Genomic DNA, 22,136 nt, shown 5'->3' on the forward strand with positions numbered 1-22,136 from the left:
ATAGTAAAATGGATCTTGAACAGCAATATTCTTTCCCATGGAAACTTACGTTGCAGAAGGATTACATCAAGAGTTTCGTATTTTCAAAAATTATGTTCCAATTCTTCACTAAAATTATTGCTTTACATATCATTATGAAGTGTGCTTCAAACAGGAGCTAAACCTTTCCATAAGCCTTTAAATGACACAAGTTTAGGTTAAAATGAATTCCTAAATCTTCCAGATGTCTAATTTTCCCGCAGTCTATTCAGGTATATCATCTTGCATCCTGCAGATATTCTACATAACTCAGATCCATGTTAATCCTAGGTACACCGTTATATGGAAGCAGATTTTGCAGGACTGTTAAAAGACAAAAGGTCAAATGTGGAATTTCCTGTAAGACTATATAAGGCACCAGCCATATGAAGTCTTATGTGATGATTTTATGCTGTATTGTATTCTACCAAGTGGGGAAAAACACGGAGAACTGGAAATGTCGTGTCCCTTTTGGGCTGATTGCAACATTACTGGGAGCTCCTTGAATTAATTCAGTTTTGTTGAATGTGTATAGCTTAAATGGGTATCTGTCCCACACTGACTCTGGGCTCAATACTGCCTGCAAGGGGCTGAGTACCTCCTACCAAGACTTAACAGACCTGGCTTCTATTCCTGGCTTAGCCACTGCCCTACTGGGTGACCTTGGGCAAAATCACTTCACCTCCCCTTACTTAGTTTCCTCATCTGTAAAATGAAATAATGATACTGACCTCTTTTGTAAAGCACGTTGAGATCTATGGATGAAAATGGCTACATAATAAATTATTTATTAAACTCCCATTGATCTCTCAGGATCCCTCACAAGCTGTCCCTATTACACCTAAAGTATTGGCCCTGTGGGGAGGAAAGATGGCTCAGTGGTTGGGGCACTGGCCTGGGATGTAGGAGACCCAGATTCAATTGTCTATTCAGATATGGTCTTCCTGTGTGACCCTGGGCAAGTCACTTGGCCTCTCTATGCCTCAGTTCTCTGTCAGGGGTCCTGGAGAAGTGACTGGCACCATAGGGATAAACTGCCCATTGAAACATCATTAATGATACCCCTATGATTATGCTGGTCACAGGATACAGATAGATAGATAGATAGATAGATAGATAGATAGATAGATAGATAGATAGATAGATAGATAGATAGATAGATAGATAGATAGATAGTCCCACCATGCACTGGTCCAAGTGCAAAACATGAGATGGATTCTTCTTGTTCTAAAGTCCTGGCTCAGGATCTGCAGGGGAACCTTTCTAGAAAATTACACTTTGCTCCTCTTACATCTTTGCCTTCTGGTAAACTCTACTAAGTGACATCTGAACTGTGCAACACCAAGGATTGTAATGTATATCCTAGTACAGCTTCCAATATATGTTGAGAGCAGCAGACAAGGCTTTATTTAGTCATATGGACTGTGAACAGACCAAAAGAGAATTTCAGAGAACACTTCTACTCTCATAGACTCATAGACTCATAGACTTTAAGGTCAGAAGGGACCAATATGGTCATCTAGTCTGACCTCCCGCATGATGCAGGCCACAAAAGCTGACCCACCCACAACAGAATATTCCAGCCTGCGAGCCCTGCCCTATGCTGCGGAGGAAGGCGAAAAACCTCCAGGGCCTCTGCCAATCTACCCTGGAGGAAAATTCCTTCCCGACCCCAAATATGGCGATCAGCAGTACCCCGAGCATACAGGCAAGATTCTACAGCCGGATCCTCATTTTACCCGCGATGGCACGTTAATGCCTAATTGACTAAAATCACGTTATCCCTTCAAACCATTCCCTCCATAAACTTATCAAGCCTAATCTTGAAGTCAGAAAGGTCTTTCGCCTCCACCGTTTCCCTCGGAAGGCTGTTCCAAAATTTCACCCCTCTGACGGTTAGAAACCTTCTTCTAATTTCAAGCCTAAACTTCCCCACGGCCAGTTTATATCCATTCGTTCTCGTGTCCACATTACTACTGAGCTGAAATAATTCCTCTCCCTCCTTGGTATTAATCCCTTTGATATATTTAAAGATAGCAATCATATCCCCCCTCAGCCTTCTTTTGGTTAGGCTAAACAAACCGAGCTCCTCGAGTCTCCTTTCATAGGAAAGGTTTTCCATTCCTCGGATCATCCTAGTGGCCCTTCTCTGTACCCGTTCCAGTTTGAGTTCATCCTTTTTAAACATAGGAGACCAGAACTGCACACAGTACTCCAAATGAGGTCTCACCAGCGCCTTGTATAACGGAAGCAGCACCTCCCTGTCCCTACTAGAAATACCTCGCCTGACGCATCCCAAAATCGCATTAGCTTTTTTCACAGCCACGTCACATTGCCGACTCATAGTCATCCTACGATCAACCAGGACTCCGAGGTCCTTCTCCTCCTCCGTCACTTCCAACCTATGCGTCCCTAACTTATAACTAAAATTCTTATTAGTCATCCCTAAATGCATCACCTTACACTTCTCACTATTAAATCTCATCCTATTAATTTTACTCCAATTTACAAGGTCATCCAAGTCTCCCTGCAGAATATCCCTATCCTTCTCCGAATTGGCAATACCTCCCAACTTTGTGTCATCCGCAAACTTTATCAGCCCACTCCTACATTCGGTTCCGAGGTCAGTAACGAATAGATTGAATAAAATCGGACCCAAAACCGAACCTTGAGGAACCCCACTGGTGACCTCCGTCCAACCCGACAGTTCACCTTTCAGTACTACCCGTTGCAGTCTCCCCTTTAACCAGTTTTTTATCCACCTCTGGAATTTAATATCGATCCCCATCTTTTCCAATTTAACCAATAATTCCTCGTGCGGGACAGTATCAAACGCTTTACTAAAATCGAGGTAAATTAGATCCACCGCATTTCCTTTATCTAGAAGGTCTGTTACTTTCTCAAAGAAGGAGATCAAGTTGGTTTGGCACGATCTGCCTTTCGTAAACCCATGTTGTAATTTGTCCCAATTGCCATTCACCTCAAGGTCCTTAACTACTTTTTCCTTCAAAATTTTTTCCAAGACCTTGCATACTACAGAAGTTAAACTAACAGGTCTGTAATTACCCGGGTCACTTTTTTTCCCCTTCTTAAAAATAGGAACCACATTAGCTATTTTCCAGTCCATCGGTACCACCCCCGAGTTTACAGATTTATTAAAAATTATCGCCAAGGGGCTTGCAATTTCTCGCGCCAGCTCCTTCAATATTCTAGGATGGAGATCATCCGGTCCGCCCGATTTAGTCCCATTTAGCTGGTCAAGTTTGGCTTCCACCTCTGATACTGTAATGTCAATCGCCCCTCCTTTATTCCCCTCTGTCCCGCTCCCTCTATTCCTAAACCCTTCATTAGCCTTATTAAATACTGACGCAAAATATTCATTTAGATATTGTGCCATGCCTAGATTATCCTTAATCTCCACTCCATTTACATGCTTCAGCGGTCCCACTTCCTCTTTCTTTGTTTTCTTCCTATTTATATGGCTATAAAACCTCTTACTATTGGATTTAATTCCCCTCGCGAGGTCCAACTCTACACGGCTTTTGGCCTTTCTCACCGCATCCCTACATGCTCTGACCTCAATAAGGTAGGTTTCCTTACCGATCTGCCCCCTCTTCCATTCTTTGTACGCTTTCTGTTTTTTCTTAATCGCCCCTTTGAGACGCCCGCTCATCCAGCTAGGTCTAATTCTCCTGCCTACTAACCGTTTCCCCTTTCTAGGGATACAGGCCTCGGACAGCTCGTGCAACTTCAGCTTGAAATAATCCCAGGCCTCATCTGCCTTTAGCTCTCTAAGTATGTTAGCCCAATCCATTTCCCTAAGTAGATGCCTTAATTTATAAAAGTTGCCCTTTTTGAAATCGTAAACCTTAGTCACAGTTTTATTTCTGTTAATCCTTACATTTAGTTTAAACCGAATTAGCTCATGGTCACTCGAGCCAAGGTTGTCCCCTACTATCATTTCCTCAACTAGGTCCTCACTACTCACCAGCACCAAATCTAAAATGGCATCCCCCCTCGTCGGTTCAGCTACTACTTGCTGAAGGAATTCATCTGCTAGCACGTCTAGGAACATCTGAGCCCTATTATTGTTACTAGCATTTGTTCCCCAATCTATGTCTGGGAAGTTAAAGTCCCCCATGATCACACAGCTCTTATTAGTTTTTACTTCCTTAAAAACATTAAATAGTTCTCTGTCCGCATCCAGGCTAGATCCCGGCGGTCTATAGCACACCCCAAGCAGTATCTCAGGGGAGGCTCTAGTAGTTCTTTTACCCAGTGTAATCATTGCCCAGACAGACTCTGTCTTATCCATTCCATCACTTATTATTTCTTTACATTTTAGTTCATTATTCACATACAGTGCCACACCCCCACCTTTACCTTTTTTCCGGTCATTCCTAAACAGCACATACCCTTCGATACCTGTACTCCAGTCATGACTACAGTTCCACCAGGTTTCGGTTATTCCTACGATATCAGGTTTCATTTCTTGGACCAGGAGCTCCAGTTCCTCCATTTTGTTACCTAGGCTTCTCGCATTGGTGTATAAACATCTTACCGTATGCTGTCTGTCCTTTCTCCCATTAGTTATGCACTTTGGTACGGACCCCCTAGTGTCCATCTGCCCCCTCCTTCTAATGTCCAATTCCCTACCCCTATCTATATCTGTGCTTATCTCTTCACCCTCATTTTCAGTGTTGGAATCTGGCGTGGAGATTAACTGGACATCTCCCAACCGTCTCCCCCAAGTTCCTAGTTTAAAGCCCTTTTGATGAGATGAGCCAGCCTTCCTCCCAGAAGTCTATTTCCTTCCCTACTCAGGTGAAGTCCATCCCGCGAGAACAGCTGTCTGTCCCCGAACGCCTCCCAGTGGCCATACATCCCAAAGCCCTCCTTGTAGCACCACTCCCTCAGCCAGCTATTTATCCTCACAATTCTGTCTGCCCTTTGCTGTCCTTCTCTAGGAACAGGCAGAATCCCACTGAAGATAATCTGAGCCTCAACTTCCTTAAGCGTCTTCCCCAGCCTGGCATAATCTCCCTTGATTCTCTCTAGCGAGAACCTAGCCGTGTCATTCGTTCCTACGTGAAGGACGATCAAGGGGTTCTTACCTGCTCCCTTTAGGATCCTTTTCAACCGCAGGTCCACATCCCGTATCTTAGCGCCCGGCAGACAGCACACCCTTCTGTTTTCTGGGTCCGCCCTGGTTACAGGCCTGTCTAACCTCCTCAGTAAGGAGTCCCCAATCACATACACCTGCCTTTGCCTAGGGGCAGCGCAATCTACCAGTCTATCCCCTGTTCCCTGCGGCCGTAAGTCCTGTCTGTCTCCATTTACCCTTATAGTCCCCCTATTGCCACCCTGTATCCTCCCGGGGCTGAGTATTGATGCTGTCTCCATCAACTCCTCCCCCCTGTCTATTGGACTAGCTGCCCTTCTTTTCTTCCTCTGCCTCCCACCATCAGTTACCACCTGCTGCGTCCCCTCCTCGTTAGTCAAACACCCAAACCTGTTCCTGAGTTCTATTTCCCCCTCACTAGCCCTCCTTTTCCTTGGCCTGTTTCTCACGGTCACATGCTTCCACTGCTCTTGTTCTCCCCCCGACATTCCCCCCTCACAGACCATAGCCCCCGCTTCCACCTGCACCCCCGAGCATTCCCCTTCAGTTACCCCTTGCCTTTGCTCCATTAGCTGTTCAAACCCCCTTCTAAACTCTACCAGGGTCTCTACCTGCATCTCCAACCCCCGAACCTTTTCCTCTAACAGAGCAAGTAGGCGGCATTTCATACAAACATACCTCTGATCCGTTGCACCTGCTAGGACTATATACATACCACAGCTGCTACATGCTTTCATCTGCGTTGTGTCCCCTGCTGCTTGGCTCATGGCTGCCATGGTCTCTGCCTGCAGCCTCTGAGGGAACAAAGCACACCGACCGCCGCGCCCTCCTGCCACCTCCCCCTGTAAACTCCCACTTAAACTCCCCTGTTTGCCGACCGCTGCTCGCTGCTAGCTGCTCGCTGCCTGGCTGGGAGGCCTCTTTTATAGGTCCCCTAATCAGCCAGGCTCCGCCCCCTAATCAGGGCTCGGGGCTCAGCACACTGCCCCTACAGGCCTCTACACATACAAGCACCACAAAGACAGACGCAAGTACAGATACCTTCTCCTCCAATGAGACTCACTCCCACTTAAACTCCCCTGTTAGCCGCCCTGTTTGCCGCTAGATCACATTTCCCTTCCCCTTTCCCCATTCTCATGAACCCTTCCTCAGCTTGATTTTCAGGCCCTCCACACTTCATCAGGGCCGGCTCCAGGCACCAGCTGAGCAAGCAGGTGCTTGGGGCGGCCAAAGGGAAGGGGCGGCACATCGGGCTCTTCGGCGGCAATTTGGCGGAGGGTCCCTCAGTCCCTCTTGGAGGGAAGGACCTGCCGCCAAATTGCCGCCGAAGAAGAAAGCGGCGCGGTGGAGCTGCCGCGGATCGTGATCGCGGCTTTTTTTTTTTTCCCCCCGCTGCTTGGGGCGGCAAAAACCCTGGAGCCGGCCCTGCACTTCATCACTCAGTGTCCACACCCCTGACAACATACAACCATCAAAACTGGTGAGGCCCCCTTCTATTTTGATCTGTTTTAAACCTGGATTAAAACCCTGCTCTTTTTGGCCAATATACAACACTCCTGCCCAGGGCCGGTTCCAGGGTTTTTGCCGCCCCAAGCGGTGAAAAAAAAAAAAAAGCTGCAATCGCGATCCGCGGCAGCTCCACCGTGCCGCTTTCTTCTTCAGCGGCAATTCGGCGGCAGGTCCTTCCCTCCGAGAGGGACCGAAGGACCCTCCACCGAATTGCCGCCGAAGAGCCCGACGTGCCACCCTTTCCCCTTGGCCGCCCCAAGCACCTGCTTGCTCAGCTGGTGCCTGGAGCCGGCCCTGCTCCTGCCCCTCTGAAATGTAAGGCAGATCAAAGTTTGTGTGTAGGTTTGGAGAAACGAACACCATAACTGAAATGAAAGTGCAGTATTAGTTTTCACTCCTATCCTTTATGCTCATTGTTGGTCATCAACGATAACTAATAGGCTTATTTAATCTTTCATTTAGCATATGTTGGATGATGAGTAGAAGGTGTGGGTGAACTCCTTAGGATAAAATAGTAACTGATAAAATAGTAACCTCCAAGCCAAACTCAAAGCAAATTTTTTCTTTTGAAATTTGGAGAGAGTTGGTTGACTTTTTTGGTTTTTCACATGACTCTGCACTTCCTTTTTTCCAGTTGAGACCAGTATCAGCATGGCTGAATTACTGTGGGAAAGGTTGTTCTTGTGGTTCTTCTGGCAGAACTAGATGCAGGAAGTATCTGAAATCTCATGAGACAGTCTGATATAATGGGATTTTCAACTACATTGTCTAGACACAGGAGCTTTGGGTAGTTTAACCAACCTTCCAAACTGTTAGCATTTTTGTCAGTCTCTAATAAATATACAAAATAAGATATATAGGTAATGGCAACATAGGAATCCTTAGGGCCAGATCCTGGCCCCCATTATGGCTGCTTTGCATTGATCTAGTGGATTAAAGCAACAGTAATGCTGGGTTTAATCACTCACTGGAGTATTTCTCCTGCATAGCTTCCTGACACGGTAGATGTGACAAGGAGAATGGGGGAAGTGGCTGGGGTCCCCTTTGCTCCACAGATACCCAGCTGCTGGAACTGTCCACCAGGGATATAGGTAATTGAGATTGCTCTAAATTTTGCTGGGGACTGTCTTAGTCCTGGTTAACCCCAATATCAAGGGGCATGAAGGTGACTAAAAGCCATCTTGACCCTGTCCTTTCCTGAGCTATGCTGAGCTCAGCTCAGACAGAGCCGCCCGGGACAGACCCTTATTGGCGAATTGCAGACTGGTTCCTGTCTAGATTTATTTTCATAGAATTAATTTCCTTTTAGTTCCCTAATATGAAGTAATCAGTAACACTAATCAATGGAGGTGCAGCAGTGCTTCCTATCACTGACATTTTACTCATTGTTATTGGCTAAATAATGTTTTAAAATTATATAATTGAACCAGTTACAAACTAACAGGTCTACTGTATTTCTGTCAACTGCTGTTTCACTTTTTAATATTTTCTCTCTCTGATATATCTATATCTATATCTTCCAAGAAACTCAGAAGTTTTAAGCACAAGGAGAACATTCTGGAAGCAATAACAAAGGCAATAAAAGCCTTATTCATGGGATTCCAATAGCTGATGTGGAACTAACAGAAGAACATTGGTTCTTTACACAAATACTGAACAAGACTATAGTCTGTCTAGGTCAATCCAGTTCAAGATCAGTGTCAAAAGATGATCAGGCTAAATGAATTATGATCACACTGCATAGAAAGAAAGAGAGAGAAGGGGTAAAACATGAACATGGTTCAAATAATAAACAGGCCAATGTCCATATTGTGAACACTGACCTCAAAAGCATACTTTGTTCTTAAAGGCAAGGGGAGATCTGGAAGGCAATGGCTCGCTTCATGGAGGCAGACAATTAAGCCATAGAAGAGTTGTTGTACATTTGATATTTCATTTAAAATATCATTTATCAAATACCTCCTTCACTTTTTAATGAAGAATCAGTGGAAGACCAGCTCCAAAGAACCAGCTGTTATGCATAATATTTCAGTTTCCTCTAGCTGAAAATATGGATGAATTTCCCAGTAGTATGTGCATTAATTTCCCTGGGTATCCAGAGATGAAAAATCATGCACGGCAACTATTTTTTCCAGTGTTATATTTCCTAAGGTCATTCTTTAAAAAGCATCTTTTTCCTCTGCATTTATCATTTTTCACCTTGGGGAATATGAAAGAGATAGAGGGGTATGTGTGTGTGTGTGCGGGGGGGGGGGGGGTGTGCATTGCAAGTGTGGTTAGAAGTGAATCACCCTTTTGATATAGTAAATTAAAATAAGAATAAAAATTAAAAAAAACCATGAAAAATATCCCAACCAACCAAGTCAGTAAAAACTTCTAAACAATAGCAGACAAAGGTGGTCAAAATTGTCCTTTCAATTACACTAATATAGATCCGGAATAATGCCACTGGACTTCAGTAGAATTAGTCTAGATTTACACCCCTGTAAAGGAGAGCAGGCTTTGATTCAAAACAAAGTTAAACGAAACTAAAGGCAGTAAAGGTATGACTAAAGTGATGAACATACAGGAATACACTTTAGAGGCAAGACAATCTAAGTACTAAAAGTTTATCAGTAGTAATCAGCCAGTGGTGGAGGTTATGTAACAATTTAAAGTTTTTAAGACCATGGACTCAATCCCCAGCTGATGTAAATTAGTAGAGTTCCATTCACTTCAATGAAACTACACTGACTTACCCAAGCTGAAAGTCTGGCCAGCATTGCTGTTCTCTAAGCAAAGTAGAAAAGTCAACCAAATTACTAATGGCAGGCAAACCTCATAATATTGTAAAGACGCATGCGTCTGCCGAAGTGGGTATTCACCCACGAAAGCTTATGCTCCAATACATCTGTTAGTCTATAAGGTGCCACAGGACTCTGTCACTTTTTACAGATCCAGACTAACATGGCTACCCCTCTGCTACTCATAATATTGGTATTCCTTTTGACCTAAACAGCTAGTCAAAGTTTGGGGCCTTGTGGGTTTTTTCCACATTGAGGAGAAACTGATGATAGACAGGTATTTTCTTTGATGCAATCTTATTTACAAATATTATACATAAAGTCCTGTTTGCCTGAACACAGTAAGAGTCACACAACAGGAGACAGCTGCTGTTCCCATACCTGCCTTTCCAACCATCATTCTGTGTCAAAGAAGTTTCCTCTCTTAGCTTTCTTAGCCACATTATTTACCAGTAACGTTCTGTTATGGTCTGCTTGGCTTTCTGGCCACTTGTGTCTCTCTCTGGCTTAACTCCTCCTCTCACGCATACATAGACAAAAACTGTTTCACCAATCAAAGCACTAATTTGCTATCAGTCCCCTGGGAAAACCCTTTGGTTTAGCTTCTGCTTGAGCTTTTCCAGTGCCTGTGCTACTGCTATTATTTCAGCCACTTGGTTATTTATCTTGGTTTAGCAGATAAAATAAAAAAAGAACAAGTTAAAAATCACTTAGAAAAGTTAGATGCCTGCAAGTCACCAGGGCCTGATGAAATGCATCCTAGAATACTCAAGGAGCTAATAGAGGAGGTATCTGAGCCTCTAGCTATTATCTTTGGAAAATCATGGGAGACGGGAGAGATTCCAGAAGACTGGAAAAGGGCAAATATAGTGCCCATCTATAAAAAGGGAAATAAAAACAACCCAGGAAACTACAGACCAGTTAGTTTAACTTCTGTGCCAGGGAAGATAATGGAGCAAGTAATTAAGGAAATCATCTGCAAACACTTGGAAGGTGGTAAGGTGATAGGGAACAGCCAGCATGGATTTGTAAAGAACAAATCATGTCAAACCAATCTGATAGCTTTCTTTGATAGGATAACGAGTCTTGTGGATAAGGGAGAAGCTGTGGATGTGGTATACCTAGACTTTAGTAAGGCATTTGATACGGTCTCGCATGATATTCTTATCGACAAACTAGGCAAATACAATTTAGATGGGGCTACTATAAGGTGGGTGCATAACTGGCTGGATAACCGTACTCAGAGAGTTGTTATTAATGGTTCCCAATCCTGCTGGAAAGGCATAACGAGTGGGGTTCCGCAGGGGTCTGTTTTGGGACCGGCTCTGTTCAATATCTTCATTAACGACTTAGATATTGGCATAGAAAGTACGCTTATTAAGTTGGCGGATGATACCAAACTGGGAGGGATTGCAACTGCTTTGGAGGACAGGGTCATAATTCAAAATGATCTGGACAAATTGGAGAAATGGTCTGAGTTAAACAGGATGAAGTTTAACAAAGACAAATGCAAAGTGCTCCACTTAGGAAGAAAAAATCAGTTTCACACATACAGAATGGGAAGAGACTGTCTAGGAAGGAGTACGGCAGAAAGGGATCTAGGGGTTATAGTGGACCACAAGCTAAATATGAGTCAACAGTGTGATGCTGTTGCAAAAAAAGCAAACATGATTCTGGGATGTATTAACAGGTGTGTTGTGAGCAAGACACGAGAAGTCATTCTTCCACTCTACTCTGCTCTGGTTAGGCCTCAGCTGGAGTATTGTGTCCAGTTCTGGGCACCGCATTTCAAGAAAGATGTGGAGAAATTGGAAAGGGTCCAGAGAAGAGCAACAAGAATGATTAAAGGTCTTGAGAACATGACCTATGAAGGAAGGCTGAAAGAATTGGGTTTGTTTAGTTTGGAAAAGAGAAGACTGAGAGGGGACATGATAGCAGTTTTCAGGTATCTAAAAGGGTGTCATAAGGAGGAGGGAGAAAACTTGTTCACCTTAACCTCTGAGGATAGAACACGAAGCAATGGGCTTAAACTGCAGCAAGGGAGGTCTAGGTTGGACATTAGGAAAAAGTTCCTAACTGTCAGGGTGGTTAAACACTGGAATAAATTGCCTAGGGAGGTTGTGGAATCTCCACCTCTGGAGATATTTAAGAGTAGGTTAGATAAATGTCTATCAGGGATGGTCTAGACAGTATTTGGCCCTGCCATGCGGGCAGGGGACTGGACTCGATGACCTCTCGAGGTCCCTTCCAGTCCTAGAATCTATGAATCTATGAATCTATAATAGCTTCTTTATATGTATCCTGAATGGGAGGCAATGGTTGCGCCTGACACATAACAACAAGGTTTAACCCAACCCACAATAGCACTCTAGATGTTTATCCAAGAAAAGCCTCTAATATTCAGTAGCTCATTCAAACCCTTCTGGTCTGTAAAATTGGACGGGTGATCTCACAAGAACAAGCTCGCTCATGGTGTTACAGTATTTCTGTTCCCAGTATCTGCCAAAACCTGGATGTCCAGGCACACAGATTAGCCCGTTGGTGATACCCCAAAATGAGACAAAAGCATATAGGTACCAGTAGTTAGTTTGCAGATTCATCATTTACTGCATTCCTTGGACACAACTATAATCTCCCTAGGTTCAGACACCACACACAAGTTAACTAAATTGAATCATACCCTTAGGGAGCTCTAATCACTTAGAGTCTAAGGTGCTCAGTTAATATAGTAATTAGCAGTATGAAATGAGGAAGGCAGACTTCACATGCGTGCACACACACGTCTGCTCATTCCGTCTGGCAGCCATCTCCAGACTCTTTCCCAAAGTACAAAGATATATGAAAATTAACACAATGGCCAAGATTCTGGGTTGTGCCCGAGCTATGCTCTGTGTAGTTCAGGAGCAGGTCTTGGCAGTGGCCATCATTCCTCATTGTACATTAGCGCACACTCAGGTGAATCCTTAGGGAGCGGATCCTTGAGCTTTATTTCCATAGGGAACCCATGGAAGCAGAATTATTCCATGTAAGTCAACAGGAATTTTGCCTTTAACTTCTGTTGGCCAATGAGGAATAAAACTGACAGACTGTGTGACATTCTGGTCACTTTTCTGGCAATGTGCAACCCTCAGAAAAAATCAGCAACAATAATTTTAGCCAATTACAAGATAATGGGGGTAAGCAAAGGCAGCCCAGCCACACAATAAGACCTACCTTGATTCAAGAATGACCTTGGGATTCTTGTTGCTGAGTCAAGGGTGAGAGAGCACATTGCTTTGGTAATGGGTTTCTTATCTGATGATGGGTATGAGCAACAATATTTTTGCAGCAGCCCCAGTGACTCATCCAGGGAGTAGCTGCAGTAGCATTTGCCTGGTAGTGAACACTCATATTTAGTCGGGGGAGGGGGAAGGGAGAAATGAGCCCATTCCAGAAGAATGAAGTAATGATATAACAACAAAAATAATTCACCTTTACACAGTGCCTTTCATCATGAAGGATCCCTTGACAGTCCAGTCTATATTCAGATTGAGAGAGAGAGCATGCGCGCGCGCGAGAGAGAGAGCAAGCAGAAGCCACCTCAGCAGGGCAATGTGACAGCCATTCCGCACCAGCAGTGCTACACAATGGTGTTTAAGAAGGGAAGTAAAGAACCGCTTCTCCAACTGAATACACAGAAACAGGATACCATGCAGTGAATAATGCTCAGGATATATTTGTGATTATGTACCTCTGCAATCAGGAGTCTCTCATTCTTCTTGCACTCCCCCAGAATTGGGAAACTAGAACAATGCTTTGTGCTAGCTAACTGGGTTTTCTTTAACAAACATAAAGTACTAAAAAATGGAAGTATGTTAGGGAGAAGAGAAATAAGGCAGACAATTTGTTGTGAAATTATATCTGCCGTGTATGGGCATGGTGGAGCCATTTTCTCCTTCTATCAAACCTGCATAGGCAGCCGCAAAGCTGCAGTCTGGACTCCCAAAGCACAAGGACATCAGCTAATTCTGCCACCGATGCTGCCTGCTCAGAAGGGCCAGGCTGGGACTGAACCAACTAGCATTGGCAGGGCAAAAACCTGCTACATTTGTAGTAGTGAGGTCTTCTGCTTAGTGTGCTCTCTCCAGCTGCCCAGAGGCATTATGTCTTACACAGCCATAATGAGCCAGCTCCTTAGCTGATGTCAATAGTCATCTAGTTCCACTGAAGCCAATGGACTTGTGCCAAATTACCCAGATGATGATGTGGCCCTATGTCATAAGAACAGCCATACTAGGTCAAACCAATGGTCCATCTAGTGCACTAGCCTGTCTTCCACCAGCAGACAACGCCAGATGCTTCAGAGGGCATGAACAGAACAAGACAGTTTATTAAGTGATTGATCCCCGTTGTGCACTCCCAGCATCTGGCTGTCAGAGGTTTCTGGACACCCAGAGCATGGGATTGCATACCTGACCAGCTTGGCTAATAGCCATTGATGGACCTATCCTCCATTAACTTAGGTAATTTTTTTTAACCCAGTTATACTTTTGGCCTTCACAACATCCCCTGGCAATGATTTCCACAGGTTGACTGTGCATTGTGTAAATAATTACTTTCTTTTGGTTTTTTTTAAGCCTGCTGCCTATTAATTTCATTGGGTGATCCCTGGTTCTTGTGTTATACGAGGGGTAAATAACACTTCCTTCTTCACTTTCTCCACACCATTCACGATTTTATAGACCTCTATCATATCCTCTCCCCACCCCCCGCACAGACTCAGTCATCTCTTTTCTAAGCCTAACAATCCCAGTCTTTTAAATCTCTCCTCATATGGAAGCTGCTCCATACCCCTAATCATTTTTGTTGCCCTTTTCTGTACCTTTTCCAATTCTAATATATCTTTGTTACCTTTTTAGATGGGGTGACCAGAACTGCATGCATTATTCAAAGTGTGGGGATACCATGGATTTATATAGTGCCAGTGTATTTTCTGTCTTGTTTTCTATCCCATTCCTAATGACTCCTAACATTCCATTAGATTTTCTGACTGCCACTGCACATTGAGTGGATGTTTTCAGAGAACTATCCACAATGACTCCAAGATCTCTTTCTTGAGTGGTAACAGCTAATTTAGACCCCATCATTTTGTATGTATAGTTGGTTATGTTTTTCAATGTGCATTGCTTTGCATTTATTAACATTGAATTTCATCTGCCATCTTGTTGCCCAGTCACCCAGTTTTGTGAGATCCCTTTTCAACTCTTCACGGCACTGCACTCCCGGTGACGGACAGCTGAGCTGGTTGGCAATTTTTCAATGAAACATTTTCTTCATCAGAAAATGCTGATTCATCTAAACTTTTGTGGAGGAGGGCAGGCAGCGAGTGAGCAAGAAACCCTCACTACAGAATAGCCAATAGCTTGGTGGCTAGGCTGCTCCCATGAAAAGTGGGAGACCTAGGTTCAAATCCTGATCTGCATAGGCACATTCCACATGCCTTCACCACCAGACTATATAGAGAAAATGACTAACCTATTTTCTGGGGATTTGAAGCTGGGTATCCCATAGCCCAGATGATGTCTTAACCACTAGGGTGCCTGTCTTCATCAAGAGGTTTCATCATAGGTGCCAACTCTGAAAAGAAATAGTGGGTGCTCAGCACTCACTGGCAGCCTCCCCAATCAGCTCTTCCTCCTCCCGCTACAGCCGCCCCGCCAATCAGGTCCTCCCCCTCCTTCCCAGCACCTCCTGCCGACCACAATCAGCTGTTCAGTGGCATGCAGGAGGCACTGGGGGGGGAGGAATGGGGACAAGAAGAGATAGGGCAGGGGGCGGGAAGGGGCAGGAAGAGCAGGGGCAGGGTTGGAGCATGGATGGGAAGATGAGGGGCAGGGGTGGGGTATTGGGGGAGCAGTGGAGTGGGGGCAGGGCCTGGGGTCAAGCACCCCCTGGGAACTGGGGAAGTCAGCGCCTCTGGGTCTCATGCAGAATGAAAAAATGTCAAAACTGCAAATTTTTTCATGAAACAAAATTCTTGTTTTCCAGCCAGTCCCCTATATGAACACACAGCAAAAAGATGGTCAGTGCCCAAAAGACTGTACAATGGAGGGTGATGACAAGACACCACAGGTGGATGAGACTAACAAACAAATAGAGGTGGGGGTGATAAGTTAATAATAATAATACTGATATCCCTTTTTGACCTGGGAAGTTAGTAAAAATTTGGGACCATGGTAATGTTTCCCAGTTGGAAGTAAAAATAGATGGAGTCGGATATTGTCTTTGATGAAATCTTGTTTATTTACAAGGAATGTACAAAGTCCTGCTTCTACAAATACAGGAGGAACCTAAGCTAAAGGAGCAGTTTTCTAGGCACCCAAGCTTCTTACACTTAAGCTTCAGTCTAAGAAGCTTAAACTCCTTAAGCTTACACGCCCAACGTTCTTTCAGCCAGCATCCCCTACCCAGAACCTTTCTGGATGCTTCTCCCAGGGTCACACCATGCTTATGGGCTGCTGCTTCGCTTTCTCGCTCTGCTCTCAGTCTTTTGCCTGCACCCCAGCGTGTCTTTTTCCACACATTCCCACTCACCCCGTCGTAATACCCACTTAATGCCCCGCCCACAAGGTGCTAGATCCTGGGCAGACTCTGTTAAGCCTTGTTTGGGGCACATCAACCACATCAAGCTTAAGTGAAGGGCACATTCACACAGTTTCAATGAGGTTTTAACTCAACCCATAATGAGGTTTAACCCAGCTCATAACAATACAAGCATGTTTGCATGTAGACTAACTATATGCACAAGGTAGCTTACCATGGGCCTAGCAGTTATTTTTCATGATATGTTACTTATTTAGAATGTGACAACAAAATGCATGTTTATGTATAAGAGTTAATTATGCCAATGATAAGGAACTCAAGATGTTAATGACCCAGTTTGCACTTAGGCTTGATTTTGTTTTAATTTGATTCATTGACTTGGCATTAATACGAGTTCCAGTGTGACTAAGGCAAACTCTGTTGTACATATGATGGATCTCTTCAGACTGAACCACCCAAAGGAACTCAATAGCCTTTGTAAGGAAGGTCATGTCTTAAAGCATTTGCTCGCTTGTAATCATGTCAGAGTCAATAAATATTTATATCTATGTCCGCTAGCTGTAACAGTACAGGTGGTTTTAATTAAGGAGGAAAGGATTCAGGATCAAGAAAGGAAGGGGAGATCGCAGCTTTGGCCTTCACTGGTGGAATACATTTTATTGACACAGGCTAGCATATATCGTTGCCTGTCATGCTGCATGGGAATGTCTTTTCTTAGTTCCTTTATAAAGAAAATTATTCTATTGTTACTTACATGGCACCATGAATTAATGATAAACCTAGGACTCAATTTCAGCCACCTTCAAAGACAAATTTGCGAAATTTGCAGAATTACATGTCAATTCATACTTTGGGATGCTTTTGACGCCACCAAGATGGCTCATAAGCTTCACTTCTTCTGCCAAAAACAAGACCAAGATAAGTGGCAGACTAAATTGGAAACTCAGCATAGACAGCTCGAGGCTCAGTATAAATGCTTCTGACATTCCCACACATATGCTGAATTACTTGCAGTTAGTCTCTGGCTTTCAGAATTGGCACAAGAACAGACAGAGCTCATGCTCCTTCTGGCCCAAAAGAAACTTTACAGAGTAGAAAATGAAGCATGTAAATTATTAATCCCTGGATCTGGGCAATTAGAGGGTTAGTGGATTCATACAAGCAATTTCAACAATCAACAGAATGCTGTAGTATGCTCACAGCTTTCTGTATCTCACTGGACCAATCAGCACTTAATGACAGAGAGACAAAATATGCTGACTGAAATCCAGCCCTCCCAAATCACATTAGAGGAGCCTTTGAACTGGATTTTATTATTCTTTTGCCAATGTTGTGTGGAGGTCATAGGGAATCTGACCTTTGTGGGAAATTAGTGGAATTGAGAGACTTGTGGCTGAATGAACATTCTTCAGGCAAAAATTTGGTTGAGTGTTTGATTTTCACCTGACTTCAAATCATTCAGAGTGATCACAAGATAAATGGTTTCACTGTTTTAACTGTGACAGTAAAATAATAGTGACTTTTAGGCAACTTTTTGCAATAAGTTTGGAAGTCCTTCTTGCACACATTTTCCTTAATTCGGGATAGCTTAAGATCTAGAAGTTTATGTTGGAAAACAAAAATCCAAAAACCAACCAGCAGAATTTGCATTAGTTAGATTTGAAATTCCTGCTAGTACATTTAACTAGAAAACACTAAGGCTAGGTCTACACTACCCGCCTGAATCGGCGGGTAGAAATCGATCTCTCGGGGATCGAATTATTGTGTCTTGTCGGGACGCGACAATCGATCCCCGAATCGACGCTCTTACTCCACCGGCGGAGGTAGGAGTAAGCGCCGTCGACTGGGAGCCGCAGAGGTCGATTTTGCCGCCGTCCTCACAGCGGGGTAAGTCGGCTCCGATACGTCGAATTCAGCTACGCTATTCGCGTAGCTGAATTTGCGTATCTTAAATTGACACCACCACCCCCCCGTAGTGAAGACCTGCCCCAAGTCAAGTGGCAGTGGATTAGCAGTGACAGGTGCACTACACATAGAGCAGTTCAAGTACTGAAAACATTGGGCCTGATTCTTTTTGGCCTGTACCTCAAGTAGACATTTACATCAATACAAAGTGAGTGTGTGAAAACAATACAAATGGGAGTAAAACACTAACATTCTGATAGGGTAGTTTCACGCCCAATTTGCACTGATATAAATAACTACATGAAGTGCAGGGCAATGGGAAAAAATCAGGCCCATTGTGTGAATGAACACTCATTTGAAACAGCTGTTTAGTTTGACCATATTTATATCCCTCATCATTTGCTATTCACAATCACTCAAATGAGATTTTGTTCATACTAATGTTAGGGGAACTGTTGTGGGTTCCACAAACACTCCAATTCTGACACAAAAAAGATTAGGCACAATATCTGAGGGCAGATCCTCAAGGTGGCTTGAACTCATAGCTCCATCAGTAAGGCAATTTAAGCCAGCTGAGAATCTGTCCTCTGCTACTGTTCATTCTTTTCTCATTCTCCTGTTTAAAAAGCATCAGCCATCAAATCAGGAAGCAGAAATAATACTATGCGCCATAGACAAGCAACCCCACACCATGCATAGTCAAAGTGAACAGTTTGGCCACCACAGATTGAAGTTTTCAGACATACATTAATCAGTAAATATATGTGAATAGCAGAAACATTAGCAAGAATCCTGGCTGAGTCATGAACAGGAAAAGAGAAAGAACATTCTCCAGATTATTTATTCACAGTTAACAATTTGTCCCGTTCTAGTTACAAATATTGGAATGCTCTCCTAGCAGAACTATTGGTTATATTTCTTTCCTGGCTGCTATATGTATGACTAGAAGATTAAATATATAACTAGTTGATCAGAGGCTATAGCAATGGAACTGTAGAACATTTTACTTAAATGCAATTATACCGTTAAAATAATACCTAGCACTTTTCATCAGTAGCTCTCAAAGCACTTTCCAAAGGAGGTCAGTATCATTATCCCCATTATAGATGGGGAAACAGATACAAAAGGATAGGTAAATGTCATCTCAGGGCGTGATGCAGAGATGCAGTTATCTATGGTGTCTAGAAATGGTTTCTTGGAGCAGCTGGTCCTAGAACCCACAAGGGAAGAGGCAATTCTTGATTTAATCCTAAATGGAGCACAAGATCTAGTGCAAGAAATTATAGCTGAACTGCTTGGTAATAGTGACCATAATGTAATTACATTTAACATCCTTCTAGGGAGGAAAATACCAAAAAACAACAAAATCCACCATGATAACTTTAAAAAGGGGAACAATACAAAATGAGGATGCTTGTTAAACAGAAATTAAAAAGACCTGTCATCAGGGTTAAATGCCTTTAAGCAGCATGGGGACTATTTAAAAACACCATAATAGAGGCTCTGCCTGCCCGCCTAGCCAGTGGGATGGCTTAAAGTTAACGGCTAAAACAACAAGAGTAAATGGGTCTTAGTTCCCTGCATGTCAAACCATTCTTCGGTGGTGGAGTGGAAATTGAGTGATGAGAAGTTGCTAAAAATGTCAGGTGCTAGGCCAACATGGAAAAGGACAACCCTCGCTGTGTGTACTTACAATTGTAGGTCGCTGGCGAGGGAGGAAATGTTAAACCATCTGATGGAGGAGAAGAAAAGGATAAGATGCGATATCCTTGGTATCTGTGAAACCCGACGAAAGAAGGAGTTGGAAGTCAACTGGAAGGATGGAAGCTCTGTGAGGCTCGGAAAAGGAGATGGCGCTAGAAACGTTGGAGGAGTTGGATTTATCGTTAGTGAGGATTGGGTTTCAAAAGTCATATCATGCCAGCTAATATCATCACGTATTGGTGTGCTGCATCTTCAGATGGAGTCAAAAAGCTATCCCCAAGGTCATCCAGGCCTACATTCCCACAAGTGCAAGTGAGGACGAAGAAGTGGAAGAATTCTACCAAGGGCTTGAAAGAGCCCTCGCGCAAAAGTCCACTTACACTGTCACGATGGGAGATTTCAACTCTAAGGTCGGGCGAGGGAAAGCTGGCGAAAAGTTCATAGGGAGATACGGCAGTGGCGAAAGAAATGAAAGAGGAGAAAGGCTGGTAACGATGGCAGAAACGAAAGAACTGTACGTGGCAAACACCTGGTACAAAAAGAAGATTGCAAAAAGATGGATGTGGATCACGCCAAATGCGAAGAGTAAGAATGAAATTTACTATATTTTAGTCAATAAAAGGCACATGGTTCAAGACGTCTCTGTGGTGCAGCCCTTCAACACCGGCAGTGACCATCACCTGCTTAGAGCGAAGTTGATTTTTGACGAAGTAGTGGAAAAGAAAGCTTTACAGATGGCAAACAGGAAACAGCGCCCAAAGATATTCGATGAAGCAAAGCTGAAGAAAGCGATTTCTGGGTTTGACTGGAGCCAGATGGAAAAGTGTGATGAGGACTATAGTATCTTTGATGACAAGCTGAGACGTTGCATAAAAGCAGATGAAATTGAAAAGATGAAGAAGGCAAAGGGAAGAATCTCGAACGAAACAAAAAGCTTAGAGAAGCGGAGAAATATGAAAAGGAGCTCGGATAACAACCTCGAGTACTCCATTCTGTGCAAAAACGGCAAAAACTGAAGGATGACTTTGAGAACTTCCGGAAAGAAAAGCTCCTTAAACCAGCTGAATCACGCAAGAGCCTCAGGACATACAAGCGGGAATTGGCGCAGTATAGATTGAGTGTAACAGCATTGAAGAACAAGGATGGAGAGACAGTAATTGACAGAGCAGGGATGGAGGAGGTCTGCAAGGACTTCTATACAGAACTGTTCAAATCAAGAATCAACATCCCTCTCCCAACGCTCCAAGAGTCAGAAGAATGTGTCCCCCGCAATAATCATCAGCGAAGTCCAAAGCGCACTACACCAGATGAAGAAGGGAAAAGCTCCAGGCAAAGATGGAACAACATCAGAAAGGATTTCCGCAGGAGGCGAAAAACTTTGGAAGGCCCTCGCTTTAAGATTCAGTCGATATCTCGAAGAAGAAAAAATACCATCAAGCTGGAAGGAGTCGAACACCATCTTGCTGTACGGGGGTGGGGGGAGGAGAAAGAAAAAAGAAACCAAGAAAAATCTTAAGAATTATCGCCCTATATGCCTGCTCTCTCATATCTATAAACTCTTTACAAAGGTGATAACGAACTGACTCTTGCAGAGTCTGGATGAACAACAGCCGAGAGAGCAGGCAGGATTTCGAAGAAATTTCAGCACGATTGGCCATATATTTACCCTTAGCCAGCTTCTAGAAAGAGTGAGGGAATACAAACTCCCACTGTGCGTTGCTTTCGTCAACTATGAAAAGGCCTTCAATAGCATCGAGTTCAACGCAATATTAAAGATGCTCGCAGAGCAGGGCATTAATACGCAGTACATCAGTTTGTTGAAGGAAGCGAATAGTGGATGTACAACAGACATTACTCTCCTTGAAACTCCCCTCCGCATCCCAATCGAGAAAGTTGTAAAGCAAGGAGATACGATTTCACCAAAACTATTTACTGCCTGCCTTGAAATGGTTATGAACAAGATCAATTGGAGGAGTGGTGTTAATATAAATGGAGAACGATTATCTCATCTCAGATTCGCGGACGACTTCGTACTAATTGCCGAAAGCACCAACCAACCGCAGAGCATGCTACAAAGACTCGACAAGAAAAGCAGTCAGGTAGGTCTGAAAATGAACCATTGCAAAACGAAATACATGCGATCAGACGTCTTAAGAAAAGCCTGAATAACGATAACAGGAGAAGAAATTGAAGAAGTGGAACAGTACATATATTTGGGCCAAGAAGTTAATATGCGCCAAGACATGAACGGAGAACTCTCGAAGGATTCGGGCAGGAGGTGTGCGTTTAATTCCATCAAGGACGCCCTCAAAGGAAAAATCGACAAGACCACACATACAAATATCTTCAATTCAACAGTGCTGCCAGCCATGCTGTATGGAAGTGAAACCTGGGCACTGACGAAGAGAGAAGAACAGCGGCTGTCGGTAGCTGAAAGGGCAATGGAACGAGCTATGTTGGGAATTTCCCTTCTGGATCATATCCCAAATGAAATGATTAGAGAACGCAGCGGT

The 22,136-nt window shown here is 43.7% G+C and overlaps 1 protein-coding gene across 1 annotated transcript in view; it reads left to right on the forward strand.

Moving 5' to 3' along the window:
- LOC135876262 (uncharacterized) overlaps nt 1–21,788 on the forward strand; it is a 69,253-nt gene extending 47,465 nt beyond the window's left edge. Inside the window, 3 exon segments of the mRNA XM_065401457.1 lie at nt 19,880–20,525; nt 20,642–20,776; nt 20,871–21,788. Coding sequence (XP_065257529.1) covers nt 19,880–20,525; nt 20,642–20,776; nt 20,871–21,788 — 1,699 coding nt within the window.
- The last annotated feature ends 348 nt before the right edge of the window (nt 21,789–22,136 follow it).

The sequence above is a fragment of the Emys orbicularis genome, chromosome 3, assembly GCF_028017835.1.
Source record: "Emys orbicularis isolate rEmyOrb1 chromosome 3, rEmyOrb1.hap1, whole genome shotgun sequence".
NCBI lineage: Eukaryota > Metazoa > Chordata > Testudines > Emydidae > Emys > Emys orbicularis.